The sequence below is a fragment of the Carassius gibelio genome, chromosome B6, assembly GCF_023724105.1.
Source record: "Carassius gibelio isolate Cgi1373 ecotype wild population from Czech Republic chromosome B6, carGib1.2-hapl.c, whole genome shotgun sequence".
Classification (NCBI taxonomy): domain Eukaryota; kingdom Metazoa; phylum Chordata; class Actinopteri; order Cypriniformes; family Cyprinidae; genus Carassius; species Carassius gibelio.
The window spans coordinates 1,654,653-1,681,847 of record NC_068401.1 but is presented as its reverse complement, the minus strand read 5'-3'; the positions used below and the strand labels follow the sequence as shown (position 1 = coordinate 1,681,847).

General features: G+C 34.5%; 1 protein-coding gene across 5 annotated transcripts in view; it reads right to left on the bottom strand.

The window, feature by feature from the left end:
- LOC127959309 (thymocyte selection-associated high mobility group box protein TOX-like) overlaps window positions 1–27,195 on the bottom strand; it is a 154,482-nt gene that overhangs the window by 31,535 nt on the left and 95,752 nt on the right. For all 5 annotated transcript variants that reach the window (XM_052558388.1, XM_052558391.1, XM_052558389.1 and 2 more), the window contains one exon: window positions 11,208–11,465. In XM_052558388.1, coding sequence (XP_052414348.1) covers window positions 11,208–11,465 — 258 coding nt within the window. The remainder of the gene's footprint in view (window positions 1–11,207; window positions 11,466–27,195) is intronic.

The following is a 27,195-nucleotide window of genomic DNA, read 5'->3' as shown; positions in this document are numbered from 1 at the left end:
GTTAGAGCCACCCCGAACACTTCCTGGAGGTGGGTGACGAAGGCGTCGAATGAGGATAGAACCGGACTCTGGGAGTTCCAAAGGGCCTCTGCCCATTGTAGCGCTCGTCCGGTGAGGAGAGAGATCATAAAGGCGACTTTGGTGGCCTCATTGGGGAATTTACTGGTATTTGCGTTGATGAACAGTGAGCACTGCAGAATAAACCCACTGCAGCCACTCGGTTCACCCGCATAGCACGCGGGACGTGCAAGGGGCGTGCTGTTGGTGGTGGTAGCACTAGTTTCGGTGGGTGGTGAAACTGACTGTAATACTTGGCGGAGAGCAGTCACCATTTCGGTGAACGGGTCCGAAGCCGCTCCCTGAGCAGCAGCGTTAACATCCATGTGAGATATGAAGTTCTGTTTTCTGGGCTGGAATCCTGTCACATCCACACAAGGAGAGGAGAAGACGGGTAAGTACTTTCGTGAAGCTTTATTAACATAGGATTTCAACAGAGCTGGTAAGTGTGGTCACAGACGGTGAATCTTCAAGCACTGATCAATAGGTGAGTTCAAGTACAAAGCTAGGCCTGACAACAAAGAGTCACTTCCCTTAATCGCTGTATCTGAATCTCCACAGAGTCACAATACGGTCCACAAGAAGCAGGCAGAAGATCCACAAAGAGCGTCCATGTAATCTTGATTCCAGCCGGTGAGTGAATGAGTGAGGTGAGTATTTAAAGGTGTGGTGATTGCTGGTGCAGGTGCAGGTAATCAGTATTCAGGTGACGGTGCACGTGAGCGGTGCATGGGAGATTGAGTGGATGGTGACTGGCAATGGTGACTGGGGCTAAGGGAACGAGCTGAGGGTGTGACAACTATATTATAACTAATAATTATAATTTTTTATAACTTTATACATAATTTTTTTTTTATTTTATTTGGAAAAGAGAGAATTTTTTTTATTCTCATATTTAATGATAGCATTCACTTTGAAGCAAATAAAATGAATCAATTAATCTAACATTGCAACATTTTTTTAAACTAAAACCTGTTTAGCAAGACACAATGTGTGTAAAACACAATAACTGCTCCTAATATTAATAATCGTAATCCCAGCGAACGAATGATTGACCAAATGCTATTTTTCCTCCTCTGACTGTTAGTTTTGACTGTTGACAGATGAGCTGACAGCAGTGTTGTTTCTGTTTCTGTAATCTTCCAGACGTCAAGATCCACAGCAGAAACATCTCTGAATGGAGCGCAGCAGAAAAACCACAAAAATCCAATTTAGATTTCATGGCTCTTAATGTTAGTAACATTGATGGGAGGAGCAGACTGCAGGCAACAGCTGAAATAATTTGATTGGACCTTTATTTCATGGCTGGGACAGTTTTATTGCATTACATTCCAATTCAATTAACAGATGTAAATCTGAGTCGAGCGGCGAGAGATGAAGAGAGAGAAGGGAGAATCTTTCTACGTGTTCATTACGACATGTGCATACAGCATTCAGCTTATTTTACAATGAACATGATCTGAACAAGAACGTCAGGCGTTCTGAACTTACACAGTATTTTGAGGAACTATAAATCATATCTAGAGGATAAATAGCACAACCGGGATCTTCTTTCAGTCAGAAACCAGAGCAGCATCACATGCATGTTGTTTTTGTTCATTTAAACTAAACTATTATAAATCTAAAATAAAATGAACTCAAATTTAAATATTAGATCAGTTTAGGTTGATCTTATGTAAAAAAAAAAAAAAAAAAAAAAAAAAAAAAAAATATATATATATATATATATATATATATATATATATATATACATATATATAAAACATGTATTAACATAAAATGAAATAGAAAATAAATAAAATAGACTTGAGTAATGATGCTGAAAATTCAGGTTTGATCGATGGAATAAATTACATTTTAACATATATTGAAATAGAAAACCAATATTAGAAGTAATGTCTCACAGAATTAGTTATTTCTTTACTTTTTATCAAATAAATACAGCCTTGATGAGCATGAGACGTAAAAAAAAAATATATATATATAGTGATTATGATAAATAATTATTAATCATATTAATGACAATGACAAATAAAAAATGTCAAATAATTAAAAAGAAGAAAATAAAATTACTAAAGCACATAACAATCACTATAAAAAAATTAAAGAGTTATAATAAATTCTATAAAAGTATATAAATATTTACAGATCGATAAATGAATATCCCAAGTAAATATTAATCTCTTTTTTGGATTATTTAATCAGACTGTTAAAATTTTACAATTTCAATTTTCAATTTTACAATAGAAAATAACAACAACTTTAACATCAAAATATATTTGTAAAAATATTTTAATTAAATTGTATTTACAAAAAAAAAAATAGACAGACAGACAGACAGACAGATAGATAGATAGATAGAAATAACTTTTACTGTTATTTTTATTTATTTATTTTTTTTAAATAATAAAGTATGTAGTATGCAGTGTTTACAGCACAGTTTGCAGCAAACTAGTGCTCTATTCTGAACACGACCAGCAAGACTTGATGCAAAGTCTAAAAACACTGTGCAAAGGCCCCTTAGCAGGCAGCTCCCTATTTAGACAGCAAGGAGCTCACTAGGTTTGTGAAGAGAGAGTGTATATTTCTCAGGCTCATCTCCTTCCCTCCTTGTTTCGGCGAGCAGAGTTTGACATGACAGCTCTGAAATGGCTTTGGAAGAAGAGAGACAGCCGTATCAACACAAGGAACATTTCTACTACATCTAATGAGAAACGAAGCCTGCAGTCACACACACACACACACACCCTCAGTGGGGTGTCGCAGCAACAATTAGGTTCATTTAAGGATGATTAGTAAGTGTGTGAATCCAAATCCCTGCTAGCTAAGATACATCTGCACTGTTCTTCAGGCTTTATAAAGCTGTGCAATAAGCCACATTACAGTTCTTTCATATCTCAAATGTTTCTGACAGCAATGTTTTCTTTGGATTTTCTAATTTGCCTGTAATCTTAAGTGATCTGACCTCCACAATCCACATCCAGATTCATTTTATTGAGCTATACTTAGTGTATGTGACAGTTATTGACACGTTTTGGTTTCTTTTTACTTATTATCTTAGGAAAATCAAATAATAATAATAAAAAAAAAAAAAATCAAAAACAGGATTATTATAGTTAACTAAAACTACAACTATTTTTTTAATATATTAAAAAAAAAAAAAAAACTTTTGTTAATAAAAAAAAAAGTAACAATGCCTGTGAACCTGTTTGTCTCTTCTTATTTATTTTATTTTATTATAGTTAAAATATAATCACTGTAGTTAACTGAAATTATTTTATTATTGTAGTTAACAAAAAAAAGGCTTTTATTAACTAAAATAAAAAATAAAAAAAATAAATTATTATTATATTATTATTTATATAGTTAACTAAATAAAAAACCTCAAAAGATAGATTGTTAATATAATATAATATAATATAATATAATATAATATAATATAATATAATATAATATAATATAATATAATATAATATAATATAATATAATATAATATAATATAATATATAAATAAATGTTTTATTTAAAAAACACAACAAAAGCACTGAAACAAATTGTTAACTTAAAATAAAAAATGATAAAAAATATTAATAAAACATATAATAATATCTTAATTACACTAAGTCAATAATATGTCAATAAAGTCTCAACTGAGAGCAACTGATGTCAGATTTGACGTCTGTATCCGAGCTCTTTTTATCTCTCCTTGTTTTAGGAGAACCGTTTGAGACAAAGTTACAGAACGGGAGCTCAATGCTGTCTCTGGATCTGTGAAAGAGCATCTTCTGAGCAATATTCCTGCAGTTTCTCACCGTCAGCTGATGTGTGTCCAGATACATGCGGCGCGAGGGAATATGGACGCGATTTCATGCTTTGATAAGACACAGAAGCCAGTGACAAAATGAGATAGAGTACATAAAGCAGGCCGTTATCTGCCGTGGTCGTTTGTGTCTCCTCATGTTTCCCTCTCGATAAGGACATTATGGAAAATACTATAGATATGCTGACTTCAACTCAAATCACTTAGTTTCCAAGCAACAACTGATGTCCTTCTTTCCTAATAGTGCTGCAAACAATGAGACAACAATGACTAAACAAGAAGCGAACAATAACACTGACCACGCAGAAAACATGCCCAGAATTACGCAAATGCACATCTTTTGGAGTTGGTGAAATGTGACTTTATATACGCTCTCAGAAAAAAGGTACAAAAGCCGTCACTTGGACGGGACACTGTCAAAAGGTACTAAAATATACCATTTAGATATGAATATGTGCACTTTAGGTAAAAGACATTTACGTTCAAGGTCCTGAAATGCAAGTTTTAGAAGTAAATGAGGTACAAATGTGTGCCTTTTTGAAAGGATTCTATGCCAGTAACAGCTTTTGTACCTTTTTTTCTGAGAGTATATTATGGGTGTAAAACATGGGGTGTAAAAGATGATACATTAGAAATACAACATCATTTTATAGTGTGATTTAAATGTGACCTTATGTTGAATGCTCTGCAAATGTGATGAAATTTTAAACTATATATATATATATATATATATTACATGTAATTATGTGTAATGTTATGTTTCTCTATCTCCCTCTGTGCTATATATATATATATATATATATATACGTGTGTACGTGTGTGCGTGTGTGTGTGTGTCTGTGTTTGTGTGTTTGTGTGTGTGAGTGTGTGTGTGTGTGTGCGTGTGTGCGTGTGTGTGTGTGTGTGTGTGTGTGTGTGTTGTGAAAATCCCAAATTATATATGAAATAAATGTGTGCACCATAACCTAAAGCCTCATATTTCCAGAAGAACATGATTGGAAGATGCAAAGGAACTAAATTAAATCTGCAAATGACGCCTTGATTATCTCAATCCAAGCCCTAATGGACTTTATTAGAGAGATGAGATAAATTCTCATCAGGAAAAACACACACACACACACACACACACATCTTCTCTTTCTCCCTGCCTTTTCTTCCTCTATTTTCTGCTGTAATGAAATTGGAAAATAACTTCTATTTCTTTAAAGCATTTCTTAATATACAAGCCTGCTCTCATATCATATTGCGCAGAAGGAAATAAGGCACCTTCTCCCAGGAGATAATAAAAGAATTGAATTTTTCCTTATCGGCCCGGTCATCTATTTTTCCACGGAATGCTATTACTTGCTGCCTGCGGTTGCTAGGCAACAGGAAATATTAATAGGGGCTTTTATTAGGCAGGCTTTCACAGTGCAGCACTAAAAAGAAGAAGTGGAAAACATGAATGTGTTACATAAATCTTTAGCGCTCTCGCAGCTTTTGCGCAAGTCTATGTTTCGCTCTTGATTTATCGCGCCTTCCCCTCGTTTATGGGAAATAGCGGTGTGAAATAAGAAAATGGTACATTACCCTGAAGGACTATTTGAAAATAAATAATCGCAAAGGTGAAAAGAAAGCTGTTTAGGAACCAAGGGGGTTTTGTTCTCCTCCTTCTCTCTCTCTCTCTCTGATTTCTCAGGGCCTATTGAACAGCCCGATGTTTTCCCCGTTCTCTCCGGATCCATCAATCATCTGTGTAATATTCCTTGCAGGAAATGCATTCTATTACGCTCTTTGAACTGCGATGCAGGGAAAGAAAATAAAAGATATTAATAGTTGCATAAAGCATTTCCGCTACAAATGTAATCCCCGTGTTGATGCAAATATCTTTTGCTTGATATTGATTAATCGCACATCGCTCCGTCCGAAAAACTCATTCCTCCGTCTCTGTCTCAAAGCCGACAGATGCTGTTTCGATGTGCATTTTATTTTCAAATCTTTGGGTGGACTTCAACAAAAATACATTTGATTAAAGCCGCTCGAAGGCCGGACGGCCGCAAATAGCCTGAGAGTTTGGGCAGGCCGTCATCTTCGGGCTATTTCTGGTCGAGTCCCGACCGCAGGACGGTTCATTCAGGCGGTGATGAATCTAGCAGTCTAAGTACAGGCTGGAAAACCATTACTACCTTCACAGGCCTCCAGAAAGAAAAACTTTGAGAGCTGGAGTGAAATTCCTGCTGGTTTGCATGTATTTACATTCATGCATCTGGCAGATTCTTCTAATCCAAAGCATGCATGCATTTTGATGAATTCATGCATTCCCAAATGCAACACTAAACATTAATGAATAAACACATTCCAGTTTGCATTCATGGAGTAAACTAAAAGTGCTAAAACTTTAAACTACAGACTACAGCACAAACTACAACAGAACACTTGTACTCAAGGACAAACGCCTCAAACTTTTGCTGTAAATCTATGATACTGCAAATGATCCTTCATGATATCGCCCTTGAAATTTCATTGAAATGTGACATTTTTATTAATGAAGCATGTTGCATTCAAAATCTGCTTAACTTGATCAATTCATCAGATGAGCAAACATTTTTAACTTTGATATCCAGGTTAGCTTACACAACTACAAAGACTATAAGAGTATGTTTTACAAGAAAATACTTTCAGTTTTTATACTTCAAAATTTAATGTGTTACTGGGCAATTCTTCATAGGCATGCAATTTCTGGGATTGCATGCTTTAAATTAAATATTTTCAGTATAGCTTTGCAAACATCTTTCTAAAAAAGCCATTTATTTGATTTATAAACATGTATGCTAAACAATACTAAACCTTGTCAGCTAGGATAACTTGATGCAATAGTGATCCTTCCTTGCTTTTATTGTACTGAAAGTTTAACATGACATAACACTTTAAAGCCTTATACTTAAAGTATTCAGAATGTACATTGTAATGCATTATACTATTTGAAGATTAGTTTGTCATGTGTTTTAATGCATTATACTTTCTGAAGGAGTTACAATGAATTTGTATGCATTATAACTGTGGTTACAATATGAGAACATATAATGCATCATAAAGTGCGTTACAAGGCAAAATGCATGCATTAAAACTACTTTTAGGATTATGTATACAGGCTTTATACAAACTGTTACCTAAAAATCTAAGCGAAACTGCATTAACAACCACATTTCTGATAAATTACTAAAGAAAATTGACATTGTCCAATGCCATAGCATGCTGGATAAACATATCATTCACAACAACACCCTAAACTGAATGGATTAATAAGATATAGTTGGTTTTGATGACTTTAATGTTTAGAAACTAGTAGTACTCTGGTTACTTCACATGTTTTCAACTTGAAATGAACCTGCATTACCAGTAAAGACTGCTGGTCCAGATATTTATACTTCATCAGAAGCACAAACGCAGTTATGGAGATGGAAGTTGTGTGCATACAGCAGTGCTCCATCTAAATAGTTTGATATACTTTAAAAAGCTCTTAGTACTGATGACATTCCATTCAAAGCAGTTTTCCGTTTATCCTAGTGCTGTGTTCATTCATTCACCTCTTTTTACCCCTCCTATCCTCCTCGTCGTTGCTCTATCACTCTTTCTGCTCCTCCAGCCCATCTCTCTCCATCTCTTTTCTCTGACAGTCTCTCTCTCTCGCTCTGCACCGCTCTAATGAAAAAAGATCTCTTCAGCTCGATCTACTCAAGATGGAAGATGAAACCTAATGGCTTTTCTTCTCTTTTCTTCTGAAGATGGAATATATGCACTGACCCCCTGATGGCAGAGATTCATTTCATCAGCAAAAGCTTCTGTTTGGAAAAGCTCGGACAGAACCGCAAATACACATCTACGAAACAACACCACAACAGGATTAACTGTAATGGACCGGTGCTTTTTGCTTTGAATTTTGCGGATATAAACAAAACAGAGAACAGAACAGAGAACAGAAAACATAACGAAACAAAACAAAAGAGAACACAGAGCACATAACATAGAACAGAAAACGGAACAGAACAGAACACAGAAAAGAAACGAACATAGAACGAAGAACAGAACTGAACACAACACAGAAAAGAACAGAACACAAAAACAACAGAACAAAGAACAGAAAAGAACAGAACACAAAAACAACAGAACAAAACAGAAAAGAAAACAAAACAAAAACAGAAAAGAAAAGAACATAGAACATAGAACATAGAACACAACACAGAACAGAACAGATCAGATCAGAACAGAACAGAATGGAACCGAAGATAATGGAACGGAATGGAACAGAACAGAGCGGAACCAAACGGAACCGAAGAGAATGGAATGGAAGGGAACGGAGCAGAACCGAACAGAACAGATCAGAACAGATCAGATCAGAACAGAGCAGAACAGAACCAAACGGAACCGAAGAGAATGGAATGGAACGGAACGGAGCAGAACCGAACAGAACCGAACAGAACAGATCAGAACAGATCAGATCAGAACAGAGCAGAACAGAACAGTACAGAACAGATCAGAACAGATCAGATCAGAACAGAGCAGAACAGAACAGTACAGAACAGAACAGAATGGAACTGAAGAGAATGGAACGTAACAGAACAAAACAGAACTGAACCGAACGGAACCGAAGAGAATGGAACGGAACAGAATGGAACACAGAACATAGAACATAGAACACAACACAACACAGAAATGAAAAGAACAGAACAGAACAGAACAGAACACAAAAACAACTGTACAAAACAGAACAGAAAAGAAAACAAAAATAGAACAGAAAAGAAAAGAAAATAACATAGAACACAGAACACAACACAGAACAGAACAGAACAGAATGGAACACAGAACATAGAACATAGAACACAGAACACAGAACACAACACAGAACCAAACAGAACAGAACAGAGCGGAACGGAATGGAACCAAAGAGTACGGAACTAAACGGAACAGAACGGAATCGAACCAAAGAGAACGGAACGTAACAGAACAGAACTGAACAAAATGGAATGGAAGAGATCAGAACACAACACAGAACATAACAGAACAGAACAGAACACAAAAACAACTGAACAAAACAGAACAGAAAACAAAACAAAAACAGAACAGAAGACAAAAGAACATAGAACATAGAACACAGAATCAAACCGAACCGGACCGAACCGGACAGATCAGAACAGAACAGAACAAAAAAACAAACCAAACACAAAACAAAACAAAACAGAAATCAAATCAAAACAAAACAAAACACAGAACAAAGCAATCCAAAGCAAAATAAAGCAAAGCAAAGCACAACCCAAAGCACAATAAAAACCAAAGAGAACGTTACAATCCAGAAAAGAACATGCAACAAAACAAAACAACAAATACATGGCACTCTTTGTTGCACCACTGATAAAGCCCCCCGTACTTGTGCAGAGCGCTTGAATGCCATCGATCTACCGAACAAGACAAAATCAGCAATCTACAATTTCATTTCATCAAACTCAGATTGAAGCAAAGGTCATAAAAGGTCAGAGTAAAGCGTGGAATGTTATCAGCATCGCAATGAACAGGGCACAATACATATTCCCATTTATACAGCTCACAGAGCATATAGCTTTCCAGAAATGATTGGTTTTATCATTGTGATTGTAGGCATATAAACCCTCACGCATGCCTCAACCAGAAACAACCTGAAATTTACAGCACAAATACTGCAGAACATAATCACTACATGGTTAAAGAAGTTTGCTTGGGGAAGAAATGGGAATAAAATGGAAGTCCATCACGCTGAACGTTTCATTTAGTGAAGTATTATTGACTAGCACACTCTATTCACCCGCTCGATGGGTGTCAATATAGAAATGGGATCTCGAAATGAAAGAATGGTTGATTTAATGCATTCTGGTAGCTCAAGAAATTGCATGCATAGATTCATACGGCTGCAGAACCGCTGTCATCCATTTTGTGCTGCTGCCTGATGTCCATTTTAAGTGGCTTCTTTTGTAGAGAGCCATTAGAAAATGACCAGAGTTGAGTTGAATTTAAATTCTGTCCCGCTGTTGCATCAAATTCCAGTTTCACAATCAAAGTTTAACAATCAAAAGGCACAAATAATAAAGCCATGGCATATAAAAAGAATACACTGTGTTTTGTTTAAAAGAGGTGAAATAAAAAAAAAATGTCTAGTGTTATTTCAGTATTATAGTAGCATAAAATGTATCAATATTTTGATTTTGAATGAATTATACTTTTTTTACTAAAGTTGTAATTTGCTTTATTTTAATAATACTAATTATTATAATTATAATTTTAATAATCATTTAATAATATTATTGTATTAATTTATTTTTAATTCAGATTAAAAAATATATATAATTTTTTTATATTTCTGTTTACCTTTATTTTTTCAATTGTAGCAATTTTTGTACTCAGTGTATAGTTAAATATAACTCCGTTTTGTATTCTTAAGGAATAAAATTCACCATTGAATAATAATTCATCTTAGTTATTTTAGAATTAAACTAATAAAATATTTATTCATATTTGAAATTAACTTTTTTATTTTATTTAAGTTCATCAAATTATTTTTATTTTTATTTTTTTAGCTTGCATTTAGCTTCAGTTTTTTTATATTTCAGATTTAGCACTTTTGTTCTCACAGTAGTACTTATAATTGTTAAATATTATTCTTCTCTGCACTTTTAAAGAGTGAAATCCACATTAAAGAAGATTCCCTTGAATATTATTTTAGTATTATTGTGGTATTATATGCTAATATTTTGACAGCTTTTAGCTAGTTTTCATAATTTAATCAAATGCTTTTGTCATTTTAAATTATTCTTAAATATTTCTGTTTAGCTATAATTTATTTTTATTTCAGTCTTAAAAATGTATATATATATATATATATATATATATATATATATATATATATATATTTTCTTTTTTTATTTTTTTTATACAATTTTTAATAAAATATTTTTTTTTACTTCAAAAAACTGTGAAATGTTTATTTTTTTTTCAGGCTGATTTCAATGCACATTTCAACCCAAAACTACTAGTAAGAAATAATATCTATTTTGCATTTTTAAAGAGTGAGATTCACCCCTAAAGATGAATTCCTCAGTGTTTTCCCAGCGTTTCTGTGGATTTCTCCACTTTATGAGGGAGTTTCCACAGATGGCAGATTTGACGACACTCCTGATATTTCTTTATAGCTCTCAGAGTCTGTGTTAAGCAACAAAACACAAAGTAATGAGCACTGGATATGAGGAAGAGGAGGAGGAGCGGAGAGGAATGGAATGGTTGAAGGAACTCTGACACCTGACTGCTGTCTATGTAGGGCACTCACCGAGGGCATCTGGCTGGACAGCAGGTGTCCGTCCTGGGCGAGCATGTTGGACATCATGAGGGCGGGCAGCTCGGAGTACGAGTACGGGTTGATCAGGCCGTTGTGAGGGATGGAGTGACACAGGTAGCTGGACTCGGGGTCCATCAGGTGCAGCAGCGGCGGCTCGGGGTGATTCGGAGGGGTTATAGGGGGGATCTCGTAGTCCTCGTCTCCCCCTCCTCCGCCGTTCCCATTGCCCCCTCCCTGTCCGGAGTAATTCTGCAGCGAAGAAGAAAGAAAATCACTTAGGGCAATGCAATGCAAGTGTGTTTGCTAGTTTCAGTCCGGTGCCAATTTCCTGGCGCCACGTCGTTTAATTAGCAAATGCATTTGCGCTTATTTTTGCGCCCATGGGTAGCTGGTCTAAAAAAGAGGTGTGTTCAGGCACATTGCTATTTAAAATAGCTCAAAATAGACTGCGCCATAGACCAACTCAAACCTGGTCTAAAGTCTGGCGCAATGTTTTTTCTTTGTTATTTAAAGAGCGTACACGCTGCTAATTAAACACAAACACACAAACATGCCAAATATTAAAAATTAAAGGATTGCAATGCATAAGATTTTATTTTTTGTATATATAAATGCCTAGATGTTGTAATGGATAGTCATCGCATGTATCAGAATTAAGCTATCTATTTGCTTGCACAGCTTTACAGTCTAGAAAAGTAATGTGAGTGGTGTTTTTCTTGTTAAATAAACAAGATAAAATTAAATTAAATTAAATTAAATTAAATTAAATTAAATTAAATTAAATTAAATTAAATTAAATTAAATTAAATTAAATTAAAATTAAATAAAATGTTTAAATACAAATATGTAATAAAATAAAAATACAACTTAAACTAAAGTAAAATAATAAAAAATATTATTAAATACAATAAATAAAATTAAAATATTTACATTTAAATACGATAAATAAAAAATACAATGCATTTTAAAAATAAATAGATAATATAAAAAATTAATTTATGTTGAAATAAAATAAATTCTGTTCAAATACAATAAATTAAAAATGTGTTATAAAAATAAATACAATAAATACAATTAATTAAATCAAATGAAACAAATAAATTAAAATAACACTTATGTTTAGGTAAAACAAATATTTATATTAAAGAACATACAATATTAATAAAACATACAATAATAAAATACATCAATTTAAATTAAATAAACAACATTTTGAATCAAAAAACATTTTACAACTTTACAGTAAGTCTGATCAATCCCAAACACTTCTGAACGTATGAGCAATAAGAGATGTGATGATCACCTCATTACTTTGTGAAGAGAGATATAAACACAACTATTTAAATATTATGCAGTTGGCAGCTTCCGATTTGGCTCTGGAATCACAAAAAGTTGCTGGATATACGGCATTATCACAATCAACTTTTGGAAGCGCAGACCATGTTTTCATTGCGCTAAAGTTTGCGATTGGCTCTGGTGGTTTCCCGACACTCGTGCCTCGCATCAGCTGCGTTGACGTCTGATGTTAAATTCAGGAAAGAGGAAAAAGAGAGAGAGGGAGAGAGATTGCCGGGGTATTCAAGAGGGAATGAAAAGCAATTTTGTAGGAGGCGATCTGTCTGGAGCCCCGTCCATAATGACTGACTCAAATTAATCATCAGAAATAATATTCCGCTGTCAACCATTCAAGAGCTTTTTTAATAGAATTTCTATGATTCATGTCTGCCCGTATACATCAAACAGTCAGTTCTGCAACATTTCAGAAATCAATTCAATATCATCTTTGTGTTGCCTGTCATCTTCGCCTGGAGAACGGCCATTTATCTTGCAAACAAATACTTTTAGCAAATACTCGGCCGTGGAGAAGGAGAGAGAGACAAGGATTGTGGGACCTTGCCACCATACATTACTCAAATCACAAAGTTCTCCCAAATATATCACCCGTCTGAGCGTCTCCGAAAGGATAAAACGCTAAACGTTGCTTTAAGAAAGAGAATACATTAACAAGGCTATGATGCTTTAAAGGATCTACATGATGCTGATGAACCTGTCGCACTCAATCTACTGCATGCCTTTTATTTATCAGTCAAAGCTCTTTTAGTGTAATTGTACAAGCGTCCAGCTTCAGTTCGAGCTTCTGGTGTCAAATCTTGTCTGGTTTTGACCAAGTAAAGGTCAGAGTAACGCCAGTAATATCTCCAGATGAACTCTTACTGGACTGTAGCAGCTCAGCTTTACTTGATTCTCCATCAATCGTGTATTAGAGTATCAAATACATTACAAAATACCACAGTAATGCCATAGTACACATCAAAATACCATGGCAAATGTCCAAATTAGAATGGTAATACAATAGTATTCATGGTATAAGTACAACATACTATATTAGTACCATGGTAAATGCCCAAAAATACCACACTAAACATAGTGTATTTCCAAAATACCATGGTATGCATGGTATACATCCCTAATACTATGGTACACACAAATATTGTACACATCCAAAGTAGTAGCACCATGGTAAATGCCCAAAATATCACATTAATACCATGGCAAATGTCCAAATTAGAATGGTAATACAATGGTATTCATGGTATAAGTACAACATACTATATTAGTACCATGGTAAATGCCCAAAATATCACATTGAAAAATGGAAAATGTCCAAATTACCATGATAATACAATAGTATTCATGGTATAAGTACAACATACTATATTAGTACCATGGTAAATGCCCAAAATACCACACTAAACATAGTGTATTTCCAAAATACCATGGTATGCATGGTATACATCCCTAATACTATGGTACACACAAAAGTTGTACACATCCAAAGTAGTAACACCATGGTAAATGCCCAAAATATCACATTAAAACCATGGAAAATGTTCAATTTCCCATGGTAATACAATGGTATTCATGGTATAAGTACAACATACTATATTAGTACCATGGTAAATGCTCAAAATATCACATTAAAACCATGGAAAATGTCCAAATTACCATGATAATACAATGGTATTCATGGTATAAGTACAACATACTTTATTAGTACCATGGTAAATGCCCAAAATATCACATTAATACCATGGTAAAGGTCAGAAATACCATAGGAATACCACACTCTACATGGTACATATCCAAAATACCATTATGTCAGATTTCAGGCTTTAGAGGGTTAATTTAGTTTACGTTTCGAATACTGTAAGCGTCGGATTTTTCCAAAAGTGCCGTTTTTGAGCACAGACGCTCTGCTCTTGTTTTGAAGAGAACGATGAGACTGAAGAACTGTCCTCATGTTTGGATGAAGACACCGCTGAGATATTCGTCTTTCAGTCGATGTGATTCGCTCGGACACATGGTCGCGCTGCGGCGGCTGGATATTAATCTTCCATATAGTTCTGCAGGCCTTTGAAGACTGATGTCTTTGTAGACTCCGGGGCCTCCCCTGTTATTGTCCGCTCTAACGGATGTGAAAATGAACATTTCCTGAGATTCAGTTTCCCTCATAATTGTTGGAAGGAAACTAAATTGTGTGTTGTAAACAGGGGGGGGCGAGCAGCCATTGTGTGAAGAGAGTCGTCGGGTCCTCAAGAGAATTCTCCTCCTTCACGAATTACACATTCACCTCTTTAATTGTGAGATGAGATGAAGCTCCGCAGATACGCTCCAGCGTCAGCAGATACAGCGCTTGGGAGTCAAAGCTAGAGGAATAAATAACACCTCACGATAAAACCCATCACTCCCGATGGTAATACTGTCACATTTACTGCACTTAACTTTACAAAAACATACTGTGGTGCTACAATGAAATTCATGTGTCATGGTATTTTCTTCAATTTCCATATGCAAAAACATGATGGTGCTACCAAAATACACATCCAATACCACAGTAACACTATGTTGCACGTCCAAAATACTACTGTAATACTATATAAATGTCCATAAAACCACTGTAATACTATAGTACGCATGAAAAATACCATGGTAAATGTCCAAACTACAACATTTGGGTGTAAGCCAAAAATAACAATATAATACCATTATGGTAAATGCCCAAACTACCACGGTGATGCCATGCTATACTTGGAATATGTCCAAAATAAACATGTGATACAATAGTACACATAAAAAAAAAAACTTGTACTAATTAAATGCTCAAAATACCACTGTAATACCATGGTACAGGACAAAAAAAAAACCATGATAATACCATGCTATGCTTGGTATACATCCAAAATGCCACAATTATACCACGGTATACCTTCGAAATATCCCAATAATACTGTTATATATCCAAAATACCATAGTATACATAGCATATGTCCAAATTACTCCCATAATACCATGGTATACATAAAAAATCCATGGTAATGCCAATATTCATGTTCAAAACTCCATGGTCAGAAATAGTTGTACATTGGTAAAATGCCCCCAAACACCACAGTAATAACACTGTACATGTCAAAAATAGGGAATCCTACGATATGCATCTAAAATACTATCTTAATACCATAATATATGGCCAAAATATCACATTAATAACATGGTACAGGTCAAAAATACCATGGTAATACTCTCCCAAAATTAATACCATGGCATACTCTCCCAAAAATACCATAATAGTTCAACTCTACTTTCTGGAACTTTTTTTTCTAAGTCAACCACATTCATACACTTCAAAAAGTTCAGTAGGCTTCCACATGGACTACCCTGGTGTTTTAGACTTGGTACTGTGGTAGATTTCTGTAAGGAACATCGGGTTGAGCAGATGTAGGATTGTAAATGTGTAATGCTTTGAGATCTGAAGTTGAAGTCCATTAGCTGAAGCTCCATTCAGCACCGCGGAGCGACGGCTGACTCATCACACATCTCCCGCTCATGAAAGGCCACGTTCATCAAATCCGTCCACGTCATGCTGATTTTAAGGATAAATGCTAACAATGGATTCAGTGGGTGTTTTGTGGGGAAACCAGGAAGGGACGGGACGTTTGTCAAAAGTAGCAGAACGTCCTTGACGATAAAATGTAAATCTCAAGGTTGCGCCATGTCGAATGATTCGGAAAAATACATAATTCATCCGCCTCACTTCAGGACGTGATTATATGTATTACACATTTAGAAGCTGCTCTTCAAAGCTTCATCGCAAGGCAGTTGGTAATAAGACAAATGTTTTTTTTCTCCTCTTTGTTTGCCTCTTTTTTCATTTTGCTGCTCCTCCTCAATCTCTCCGTCCAATTTTCAAGGATATTAGAACTCAATTTGGATGCAAGATGGCGTTTTGCATTGAGTTTGAGGGTTTCAATTTGTGGCTTTCATTAACTGAAGAGGGGACGCCACTTTGAAACGAACGCTATCAAATTCCCGGGAATATTTACGATGAAACATTTGGTGGTGGTTTGTCGAGGAGGCTGCTGGAAAGTCGACTCACATTTGTGCATCTGATCATATGCAAACGTGCACAAACCCAACGCCTTCTGTTTTCATAAACAGATGAACGGCTAGTTTGTGTAAATGATGGAATAATGAAAAGAGAAGAGAGTTTTTCTCATTTTGGGAAGGCATCCAACTCTATCTGGCATCGATTTAAAGCCATTGTATGATGTTGGGCTGATTAGAAATCCAACCATATGAGCGCGCAAGCTTCAGTCTTAACACAACAGATGTCATTCAGACATAAATCTATTTCAATCTGGCTTATTAAGACCATTATTTCCACAACTACAGTTTTACATGTTCTGAAGCATATCTGTATGTGCAAAACTCAACGGCATATTTGTTTATCTAGCTCCTTCTGTGTATTTTTTATTTGTTTGTTTTTACCAGTTTCTTGTCCAGCAAGTGAAAATCATGCATCTGATGGCATGAAATGCATGCATAAAAATGATGCATTTAAAAGGGAATATACCGTAGTTTGAAAGAAGCAAACTTCTCTCGTCATGTCAGTGACGGAGTGCTTTGAATGCTATATTAATATTCGCATTTATTAAAACTAAAATAAGCTGCACAGCCTCACCTGTTAAGCAAAATAATATTTCTGAATTAGTAAAATGTCTGGGAGGAATACTTACTCAAGTGCAAATAATAAAACTCTGAAAGTTTCTTGTTTGGCGAGGCATATGTGATGTGCTCGTGTGTTTAAAAGCATAATGACAGATTTTTCTAATAAGTATTTTTCTATAGACCTCCAGCGACATGCGGTGATGGATGCCTGAGTGATCTAACCTAAAACACATCCCCCACAAACCCAACGAACGACAGACAAAGAAAGACATTTATCTGATTCCCATTCACTCTCTCTCTGTGTGTGTGTGTGTGTGGATGGGTGGGTTTATCAAAGACGATGTTTTTGGAGCATCATCTGTTTTTATTTGGCTGACGGACAGCAGCACCATCATAAATTACCCCAAGACCAGACACAGAGAGAAGGAGCGTCTGTGTGTGTGTGTGTGTGTGTGTGTGTGTGTGTGTGTGTGTGTGTGGACACAATCGTTCCCAGAAGTGAGATAAAATGACAAAATCTCCTTTTGGGGACGCAGGTAAAGGTGAAAACCATTCATAACTGAACCAAATATTGAGTGAATACATACAAATGCATGCATTACCTATTCCAAAAATGGAAAATGATCTTTAAGGATTAAGGGGTAAACTTGCAATAGTTCGTAGTGCTTGCAAAGTCAAGTATGCAAAAAATAAGCAAATAAATAAATTCTATCTATAGACATTTGAAACAGGAAGAAACTGTCCTAGTGAATTGATACATATAAATGCATGCAATTTTTATTCTAAAAAGGGTTTACATACGATTAAGCTTGTTACAGTTAATAGTGTTTGTTTAGTCAAGTTTCCCAAACAATCATCTATGCAGAATTTTCTCTAGAGACAGGAAGAAATCACCCTAGTAAATAATGAATTATTCATGAATTAATCAATATAAATGCATGCATTTTAGTTCTAAAAATGCAAAATGTAAACCCAGTACATTTTGCATTTTTAGAACTAAAATGCATGCATTTATATTGATTAATTCAACCCTAATTGCAGTTAAGGGTTTAGCTGTAGTTCAGCTTGTAATAGTAGTGTTGGACAAGTTAGGCATTGCAAAAATCATCTCACTTGAGATGGAAGGAAAGCACCTTAATTAATTAATAAATATAAATGCATGCATTACTAATTCTAATAATAGAATAATCTTGTAATATTTAGCCGTGTTTGCCAAGTCTTTTCACTTGAGACAGAAAGAAACCACCCATGTGAATTATTAATGAACAAAGTAATATAAATGCATCCTTTACTCATTCTAAAAATGCAACATTTTCCCTAATAATAATCAACTCTTTTCAGTTGAAAACTAGCACCATAGCAACACCCTGTCAATCATCTAGCACACCCTAGCAACCAAACAGCAATATGAAAAGCATGTTTTGCATGGTTTGCCTTTAGAAAACTTAACGATCCAGTAATTACGAGCTTTATTTATATTTCTATATGTGCTCATTTAGACAGGCAGGTATAAAGCAGCACCTTTTCGAACAGTGGATTGGATTATATGCGTCTGCAGCGAGAGATAATTAATAAATATCCGGCTAAATGAAACCTAATTGCAACAGTCACACACACACAGTCGTATTCACCCATAAATAAAGTGAATGTGCAGCCTACATACCATCTGCTCAAGTCTACATTATCCTGAGAGCATGTGGACGAGGCGAAACATTTAACCTTCAATGTGTTCACTCAAACACCATATGCTCAAGCGCCAATTTACAGTCTGAAATATCCAGAATCTTTACATTCTCATCAGCACGGTTCGACCCAGTCGGTTTTCTACAGTTCAATAGCACTCGAAGGAAACATCTAAAGAATAAAATAGCACTTTTTCTTTTGTACCTCGCTGTCGGCATCCTCCATATGCATATGCATGAACACAGACCGTTCTGAACAATATCATATCAGAGCAAAAGAGGCGTGTTATAGAACTGGGAATCATAGTGGAGGAAATAAAAATACTGCATAGACTTTTGGTTCTCTGCAGAGTTTTATAAACCATGCATCAATGCAAAAAAAATAAGACAAGCAATATTAGCAATAAGTGGTGTTGTCATGATAATTTGCATGTCTTATTTTCTTTCAGATGTGCATGTGGATCAGCAATCGTGCATGATTCAGTGTTTCGATAAAAGTTTTTGGAAATGTGCAAATTTCATGCCATAAATGACATATGCAGACATTTCAGCATACAATTTATTTCAGATTTTCAGATTATAGTTAATATATGTTCTGCTGAAATCATTTGAAAGCAAGCTGTGTAATACATACTTGTAAAAAAACATTTAAATTGTGCACATTTGAAAATGTGAAAATGTACTTCAAAAATGTGGGTCTTGTTTTTTAAAAGAAATTATTATTTTTATTCTGCAAGGATGCATTGCATTGATCAAAAGTGAGAATAAAGACATTTCTATGAATCTGTGAACCCTGAAAGATAAAATGCATCACAGTTTCCACAAAAATATTGTGCAGCACAATTGTTTTCAACACTGATGATAATCAGAAAATTTCTCGAGCAGCAAATCATCATATTTTCATGATTTCTGAAGATCATGTGACACTGAAGAGTAGAGTAATAATGCTGAAAATACAGCGGAGCATCACAAAAATAAATTATATTTGAACTTATATTCACATAAAAAACAGTTATTGTAAATTGTAATAATATTTCACAATTTTACTGTATGTTTGAACAAATAAATGCAGCTTTAACTTATTTTAAAAAACATAAAACTGTTGCTACTCTAAGTATTTCCAGCATATCACACAGTTAATCCAACAAGTTAAAACCGTCCTCATTTTCCCATCATGCTCCTCTCAGGTGTTCATTCTTTGTCTTTCATAAAACAGCTATAAATAGTAAGATGATTCAATCAACAAGAAAAGGGGAATGACAAAGTCCATTTGAGCATTATGAGAATTCTGGGAAATCTGAGGTCATTATTACTGCACACTGGACTGGAAGAGAAACACAACGTGAATATTAGAGACAGAACGAGAGCGAATCAAACAACGTGAATATTAGAGACAGAACGAGAACGAATCAAACTAACGATGAACACTCAGGTCACAGACGTGAGACGAAGATGCTGCGTGACGTCAGCCAGATATTCACAGCAAATGTCAGACGTGATGTGTTTTTATGAGTCTTACAGCACATAAGTTCATATGATGTGTGGTCTCTGCAGAAACTGGGTTCATGAAGGGTTTATAAGGGATTGTTAATTGCTAATCAAATTGTCTACTGAGCTGACCTCCAAGTATGAGTTATTGTTATTATATTTTGAATTTTATTTTTAGATTTTTAATTCTTCTTAGGGATCATGTTACACGAAAGAATGGCGTAATGATGCTCAAAATTCAGCGTTGCATCACAGGAATAAATTACATTTTAACATGCATTACAATAGAAAACTGGTATTTTAAATTTCAATAATATAAAATTTTTTTACAGTTTTTACAGTATTTTGTAATTGGGTTCATGATGAGTTTTTAAGAGATTGTTAATTGTTAATCAAATCAAATACTACTACAGTTATTGTTAAAATTATTGATTTTTGATTTTCAGTTTTCATTTTAATATTAAAGTATTAGTAATTCTGTTATATATATATATATATATATATATATATATATATATATATATATATATATATATATATATATATATATATATATATATATATTCTTTTTTTTCTATAGTGTCTATAGTTTAATATTACATTTTAGTTTTTGTTTTATTTATTTTAATATTTCTACTTAATCTAAACAAAAAATTTGAAATATTGCCTTGGCAAATATATATATATATAAACATTTTTAGTTTAAGATAATAACCCTGTCTTAAGAGAATACATATATAGGTGCATCTAAAAAAAATTGAATATCATGAAAATCATTTTTATTTTAAAATTACTGAGTGCATAAATGAACATACTTTAAAGATCTTAAACTTTTTAAATATATTGCCACAATATACTCCCTTCTGAGACACCTTATTTTAGTCAGCAAAACATGTATACTTAAAAAAAGAACAATTTTGATATTTATATTATGAAAATATTCCATTGAACACTGAACGTCTTAATAAATATTGATAAATCACTTAAAAAATCTAATCGTAAGGCTAGTATGCCGCTTAGAGAGTATGTAGACAGCAGGTTTGCACACTAACTAACAATCTTACAAACACTTAATCTTATAAATATCACACGCTGGAGTGAATCATCACAATCTGCATTCAGCATCAATATGAAACTTAGTTTCTACTGTATTCAGGCCTGATCTAACAGTGAAAGCTCACTGTACTGAGACGTGCATGTTATACATGGAAAAAAACTCAATTTAACAATATACAGTATGCAGTGACACGGACCTTCTGTCAGTTTTCCTCATGCATGCAGACAGACATTACTTTTTATTTTTATTTTATCTAATGCTCTTATTTAATAGCATTCTGTGCTGTGATGTTAATGACATTTAAATAAAAATGCAATGAAAATGCAATGACAGACAGTGATGCTTCCTTGAGCAGATTGAGTTTGTTCCGTGTCTTATATGACATGATTTAATGATATAACTAAATTAATATACAAAAACGTAGTGGAAGACGAGCACACGAGATATGAGCTGCTGAGGAAATGTTTATCTGTCTGCTTTAAACACAAGCAATGCAGCAGGAGGTGATGCACTTTTACTGTATATACACATGATTCTTAAAGTCATATAAAAGACTATAAACTACTGATAACATAAGCGAATCGAATAAACACTCAGCTGCATTTGTTAACAGTTCAGTGTCAGTGAAATATTCCAAACAGACAAAGACTGATGTGGACAAAACTCATGAAAACACACATGATTCAGCTCCGAAATCAGAAGAAAGGAAGAAGAAATCACATTTTGCATAAAGAAAATTAAACCTATGTTGAGACTTTTTGCATCACAATATTATTTCCATGATAACCGAGCACATTTTCCCTCCAATTATCATTACTGAAATGCATCCAGATGTTACTTTTGAGTAAATTATGCCCTTGATGCTCTGCGGTGAATCTCATTAGGTTTGTTTTTTATTTAAATCAGCATAAAATGCATGCTTGCAAAACTAATTTTACTTTAAAATATAAAAGCATTACAATAAATATTACCACTCTGCATATAGCTAGTGGACTAAGACCCAAAAATGGGTTGCTGATCCGTTCTGATGCATAACAAAAAGCCAAATGCAACTAATAGTGCATTTCACTAATGAGAGTTTGAGGGTACATTTATCATGAAAAATGGCACGCAATGCAAAAAAATCGTAATGATCCTAAACCAGGCTTCATTGTCTTTATGCAAAATCTAAATTGCATGGTGAAAGCTGAGCTGCACATGTTGTTTTGGGTTTAATGAGATTCACCCGGCGATCAGAGACATGGTTTGTGAGAGAATGTGAGTTTTGCTGTGGCATCAGATCTAGCCGTCCAGCGATCTCTCTCAGCCTTTGTCTCCTGACTGACTCTCTGCTTGCTCAGCAATCGACTATAGAAATATTTTGGCAGGCTCACGCTTTGTTTTCATTTGACAAAAGATGTGTGTTGGTAGCGGGGCGAGGGGGCAGGGCGACGGGCCGGCGCTCACTCCCTCACTTTCTTTTCAATCTAAACAGCAGGAGGAAGTTGTAAATCATAGTAATGTACTCAGCCGTAATTCGGACCAGCAGGGAAAGCAGCGCGCACACACACACACACACACACAACATACGGCGTGAGTTTACCGTCAGCACAAAGACGCTTTAATCAGTGAAAACAAGCCAATGACAACAGATCCCCAATCACAGCCAGTCACAGAAAACACACTTATCACACATCATCTCTCTATATAGAAATCTTAACCATGCTTCTCCTGCCTCTGGTGCTGTACGATCATTTTTGACAGAAAATAATATTTATATTTATATTATTTCTATTTTATATTTTTAAAATATATTTATTTATATTTTAATATTTTATTCACATTTGTTATTATATATATATATATATATATATATATATATCACATACATTTATTTATTTATTTATTTATTATTATTATAATTTATTTTATTTATTTATTATTTTTTAAGAATTTTCAGCATGGTACAAAACTTAGTACAGGTGAACAAAAATGAAAAAAGTCAAAAATAGTCACACTTGTACTCGTCATGGTCGAAAATTACCGCAATAGAAATAAATGGGAAGCAAATTTCTTCTAGTGGAAAGATTTAGTAATGCACCCAAATAAAATCGAACTAAAAGCTAATTTTTTGCAATATCGTCTCCAGATTTGGAACTCAGCATGCTTAAATTTATTTGATTTCCATATAATAAAAAAAATTATATATATATATATATATATATATATATATATATATATATATATATATATATATATATATATATATTCTTTTTTATTATTTTTTTATAGTATTTCTTTGCATTATTCATAATTATAATTTCTAGCAAATACTCTGCCAAGTGTCTTCTTTAAAAAAGACCAAACTTAAACCTGTGCTCCAACGCATTCCTGTGCCCCTCCTCATTAATCCTGGAACCAGTCCTAAATTTAATCTTGGCCTGACAGCTGAGTTTTGGATCGGTGTGTGTAAACTCTCTCTGTCCTGGATTCCTCGTCACCCTTCAGTAGCAGAATCTCTCTCTTCTGACGTCTCAGATCCGCAGCCAAACGCTGCTCTGGAAGAGTTTTCTCTCTCGTTCCTCTCTTTCTCTAATCACAGGCCTACTTGGCAACCAAAGCTCCGGGAAGCAATCAATAAAACCTTGTTACTCTAATTGTGAGATTATAATCTTGACCGCGACGTCTTCTGCATACTCAAACACCGAGTCCATTAGAGACATTTCCCAACGACTTTCTTCAGCCAAGAATGCAAATGCAAAGACTAACATTTACGCGTGCTATCACATCCAGATGAACCTCAGCTGATAAAGGAGGAGTAAATTGACACAGTGGTGGAGGACGGTTTAGCATGCTAATCAGACGCTGCGTTTTCAGAATAAGATCACGTTCAGAGCCATAGTTTACACACACACACACACACACACACACACACACAAACATAAATCTGTTCAAAATACAGTAAAAACTGTTAAAACTGTGAGATATTATTATAATTTACTGCTGTGAATAACTATGTGAGTACTGTAATTTATTTCTGTGATGCTCCGCTGTATTTTCAGCATCATTCCTCCAGTCTTCAGTGTCACATGATCTTCAGAAATCAGAATAATATGATGATTTACTGCTCCAGAAACATTTCTGATTATTATCAATGTTGAACACAGTCGTGCTGCTTCATATTTTTGTGGAAACTGTGATGCATTTGATTTTCCAGGATTCACAGATAAACAGAAAGTTGAAAAAAACAACACTTATGCGAAATAGAAAACATTTGTAACATTATAAATGTCTTTCCTGTCACTTTGGATCATTTTAACGCATACTTGATTACTAAAAGCATAAATTTCATCTATAAAAGGAAAATTATTAAATATTATATTAGGATGCATGTCTGACAGTACATAAACGAGAGATGATTTGCATTGCAATAGGCCATGAAAACGCCACGCAGACGGAATCAGCATTGATGTTTTTCAAAGTAATCAATTCTCTCGCTATATCTGTCTGTCTCTCTCTTTCTCAGCTCCATTCGGCTTCCTACTCTCTCTCTCTCTCTCTCTCTCTCTCTCTTGTTGAGGCTGCTATCGATCGCCCGAGTCGGCTGGAGGTCAACCCTCGGCGGACTCCAGGCTCTTTTGTTAGTGGCGGTTACCGTGGCGATCCTCCGTGACCCTGAACACACAGAGGGCTCGTTAGGGGCCAAGTGGAGACAATCTCTCCCCTACAATCAGACAAGGTCAAAGGTCGCAGGAGGACAGGCTCAGACTCCTGGGAAGAACGCGGCGCCTGATCTGAGACCCAATGAGAGTGTGACGGACCGCGATCAGAACCGTTTCCATGGCGTTCATCTTCAATGAAGGCTTTCAAATAGAATCCGTTACAAAGTAACAGCGAATGGAAAAGATCAAAGATGTCCAGCCTCTCCTACACACGTTGAATTATGAATTGTCTTGTTTAATAACTATAATATTGTAATAATAACTTGAGCTTCAGTGGAAGAATAATATCTGAGTCACATGATCAATGACTCATTTTTTACATTTGAAGAATAGTTTAATATTCATATGCTCATAAAACCTTACAATGGTAATATTTTTCTATAATAGTTATTTATTTCAAAATGTTAAATTTATAAAACCTTTCTAAAACATTTCTGTAATATGTATATTTCACAAAACTTTGATGTTTGATTAGTTAAACAGAAATAATGCGAACATCCTTTACATATTTGTATGTTTTTGTATTGTAAATTTATAATTTATTTCATACAGTTTTACTAATAAAACCATACAGTGTTTATATTTCTATTATATTAATATTTTTATTTTTTTAGGTATGAACTTGTTTACTTACAGTACATTTGATTATTCACATAATACAAAATCTTCTATTATTTATAAATATTAAATATATATTTTACTTATAAAACCTTACAATATTTATATTTTTAACATATTTTTGTTTCTCAAAATCCAAAAGTTTATTTCCAAGTTTAAATTAACTTATTACATTTTATTTGATTAGTCACATGGAAATAATGCAGAATTTTGTAGCATATATATATATATATATATATATATATATATATATATATATATATATATATATATTCATAAAATCTTACAATTTAATTTATATTTATAATTGTTAAAAAAGCTAAAAGTTTGGTTGCAGTCAGTTTCTTATTTATTTTATATCTGAATATTTTGTTATAAAACTATTTTAATATAACAATATAATAATTAAAGAATAACACATTATTATAATAGAAAACCAGCAAATGTGGAGCTTACATGTGTTCATATGCAAGTTAATTAAGTCAGTCTTGTCAAGTTGTGCTTTTTGTAATTATTTCTCCAACTGAACGTCACTGTCAATCAAAGAACCAAAAATAGACTTTACGATCTCGGCTGTGGTAAAGAATTTATTAAAAATCTCTCATGAGGATCTCATTTAGGGTTTGAATTGACCCTGTGAATCACAGAAATGATTCTGCACATCTGAACGAACACTAAAAAACTATAAATATTCCTTTCCAAGTGTTTTGAAGGAAAGAGGAAATGAAATGACACGTAATGACCAAAGCGATGCAGACGCGAGGAGAAGAGACTGTTTCTGTTCATAAAGCAGAAACACATTCACAGCTAGTTGGTATAGATTGTCTGGCTTTGGTCAGTCGCTGTGTGTGTGTGTGTGTGTGTGTGCATTTGTTTGTGTGTGTGTGTTTGTGTGCATGTGTTTGTGTGTGTGTGTGTGTTTTGTGTGCATGAGTATTTGTGCATGTGTTTGTGTGTGCATGTGTGTGTGAGTGAGTAAATGTGCGTGTGTGTGTTTTGTGCATGTGTGTTTGTGTTTTGTGTGCATGAGTGTATGTGCATGTGTTTGTGTGTGTTTTGTGCATGTGTGTGTGTGTGTTTTTTGTGCATGAGTGTATGTGCATGTGTTTGTGTGTGTTTTGTGCATGTGTGTGTGTGTGTGTGTGTTTTGTGCATGAGTGTATGTGCGTGTGTTTGTGTGTGTTTTGTGCATGTGTGTGTGTGTGTGTTTTTTGTGCATGAGTGTATGTGCATGTGTTTGTGTGTGTTTTGTGCATGAGTGTATGTGCATGTGTTTGTGTGTGTTTTGTGCATGAGTGTATGTGCATGTGTTTGTGTGTGCATGTGTGTGTGTGTGAGTGAGTAAATGTGTGTGTGTGTGTGTGTGTGTGTGTGTGTGTGTGTGCGTGCATGTGTTCAAGCAGAGTAGATTCACAGACAGATGTCAA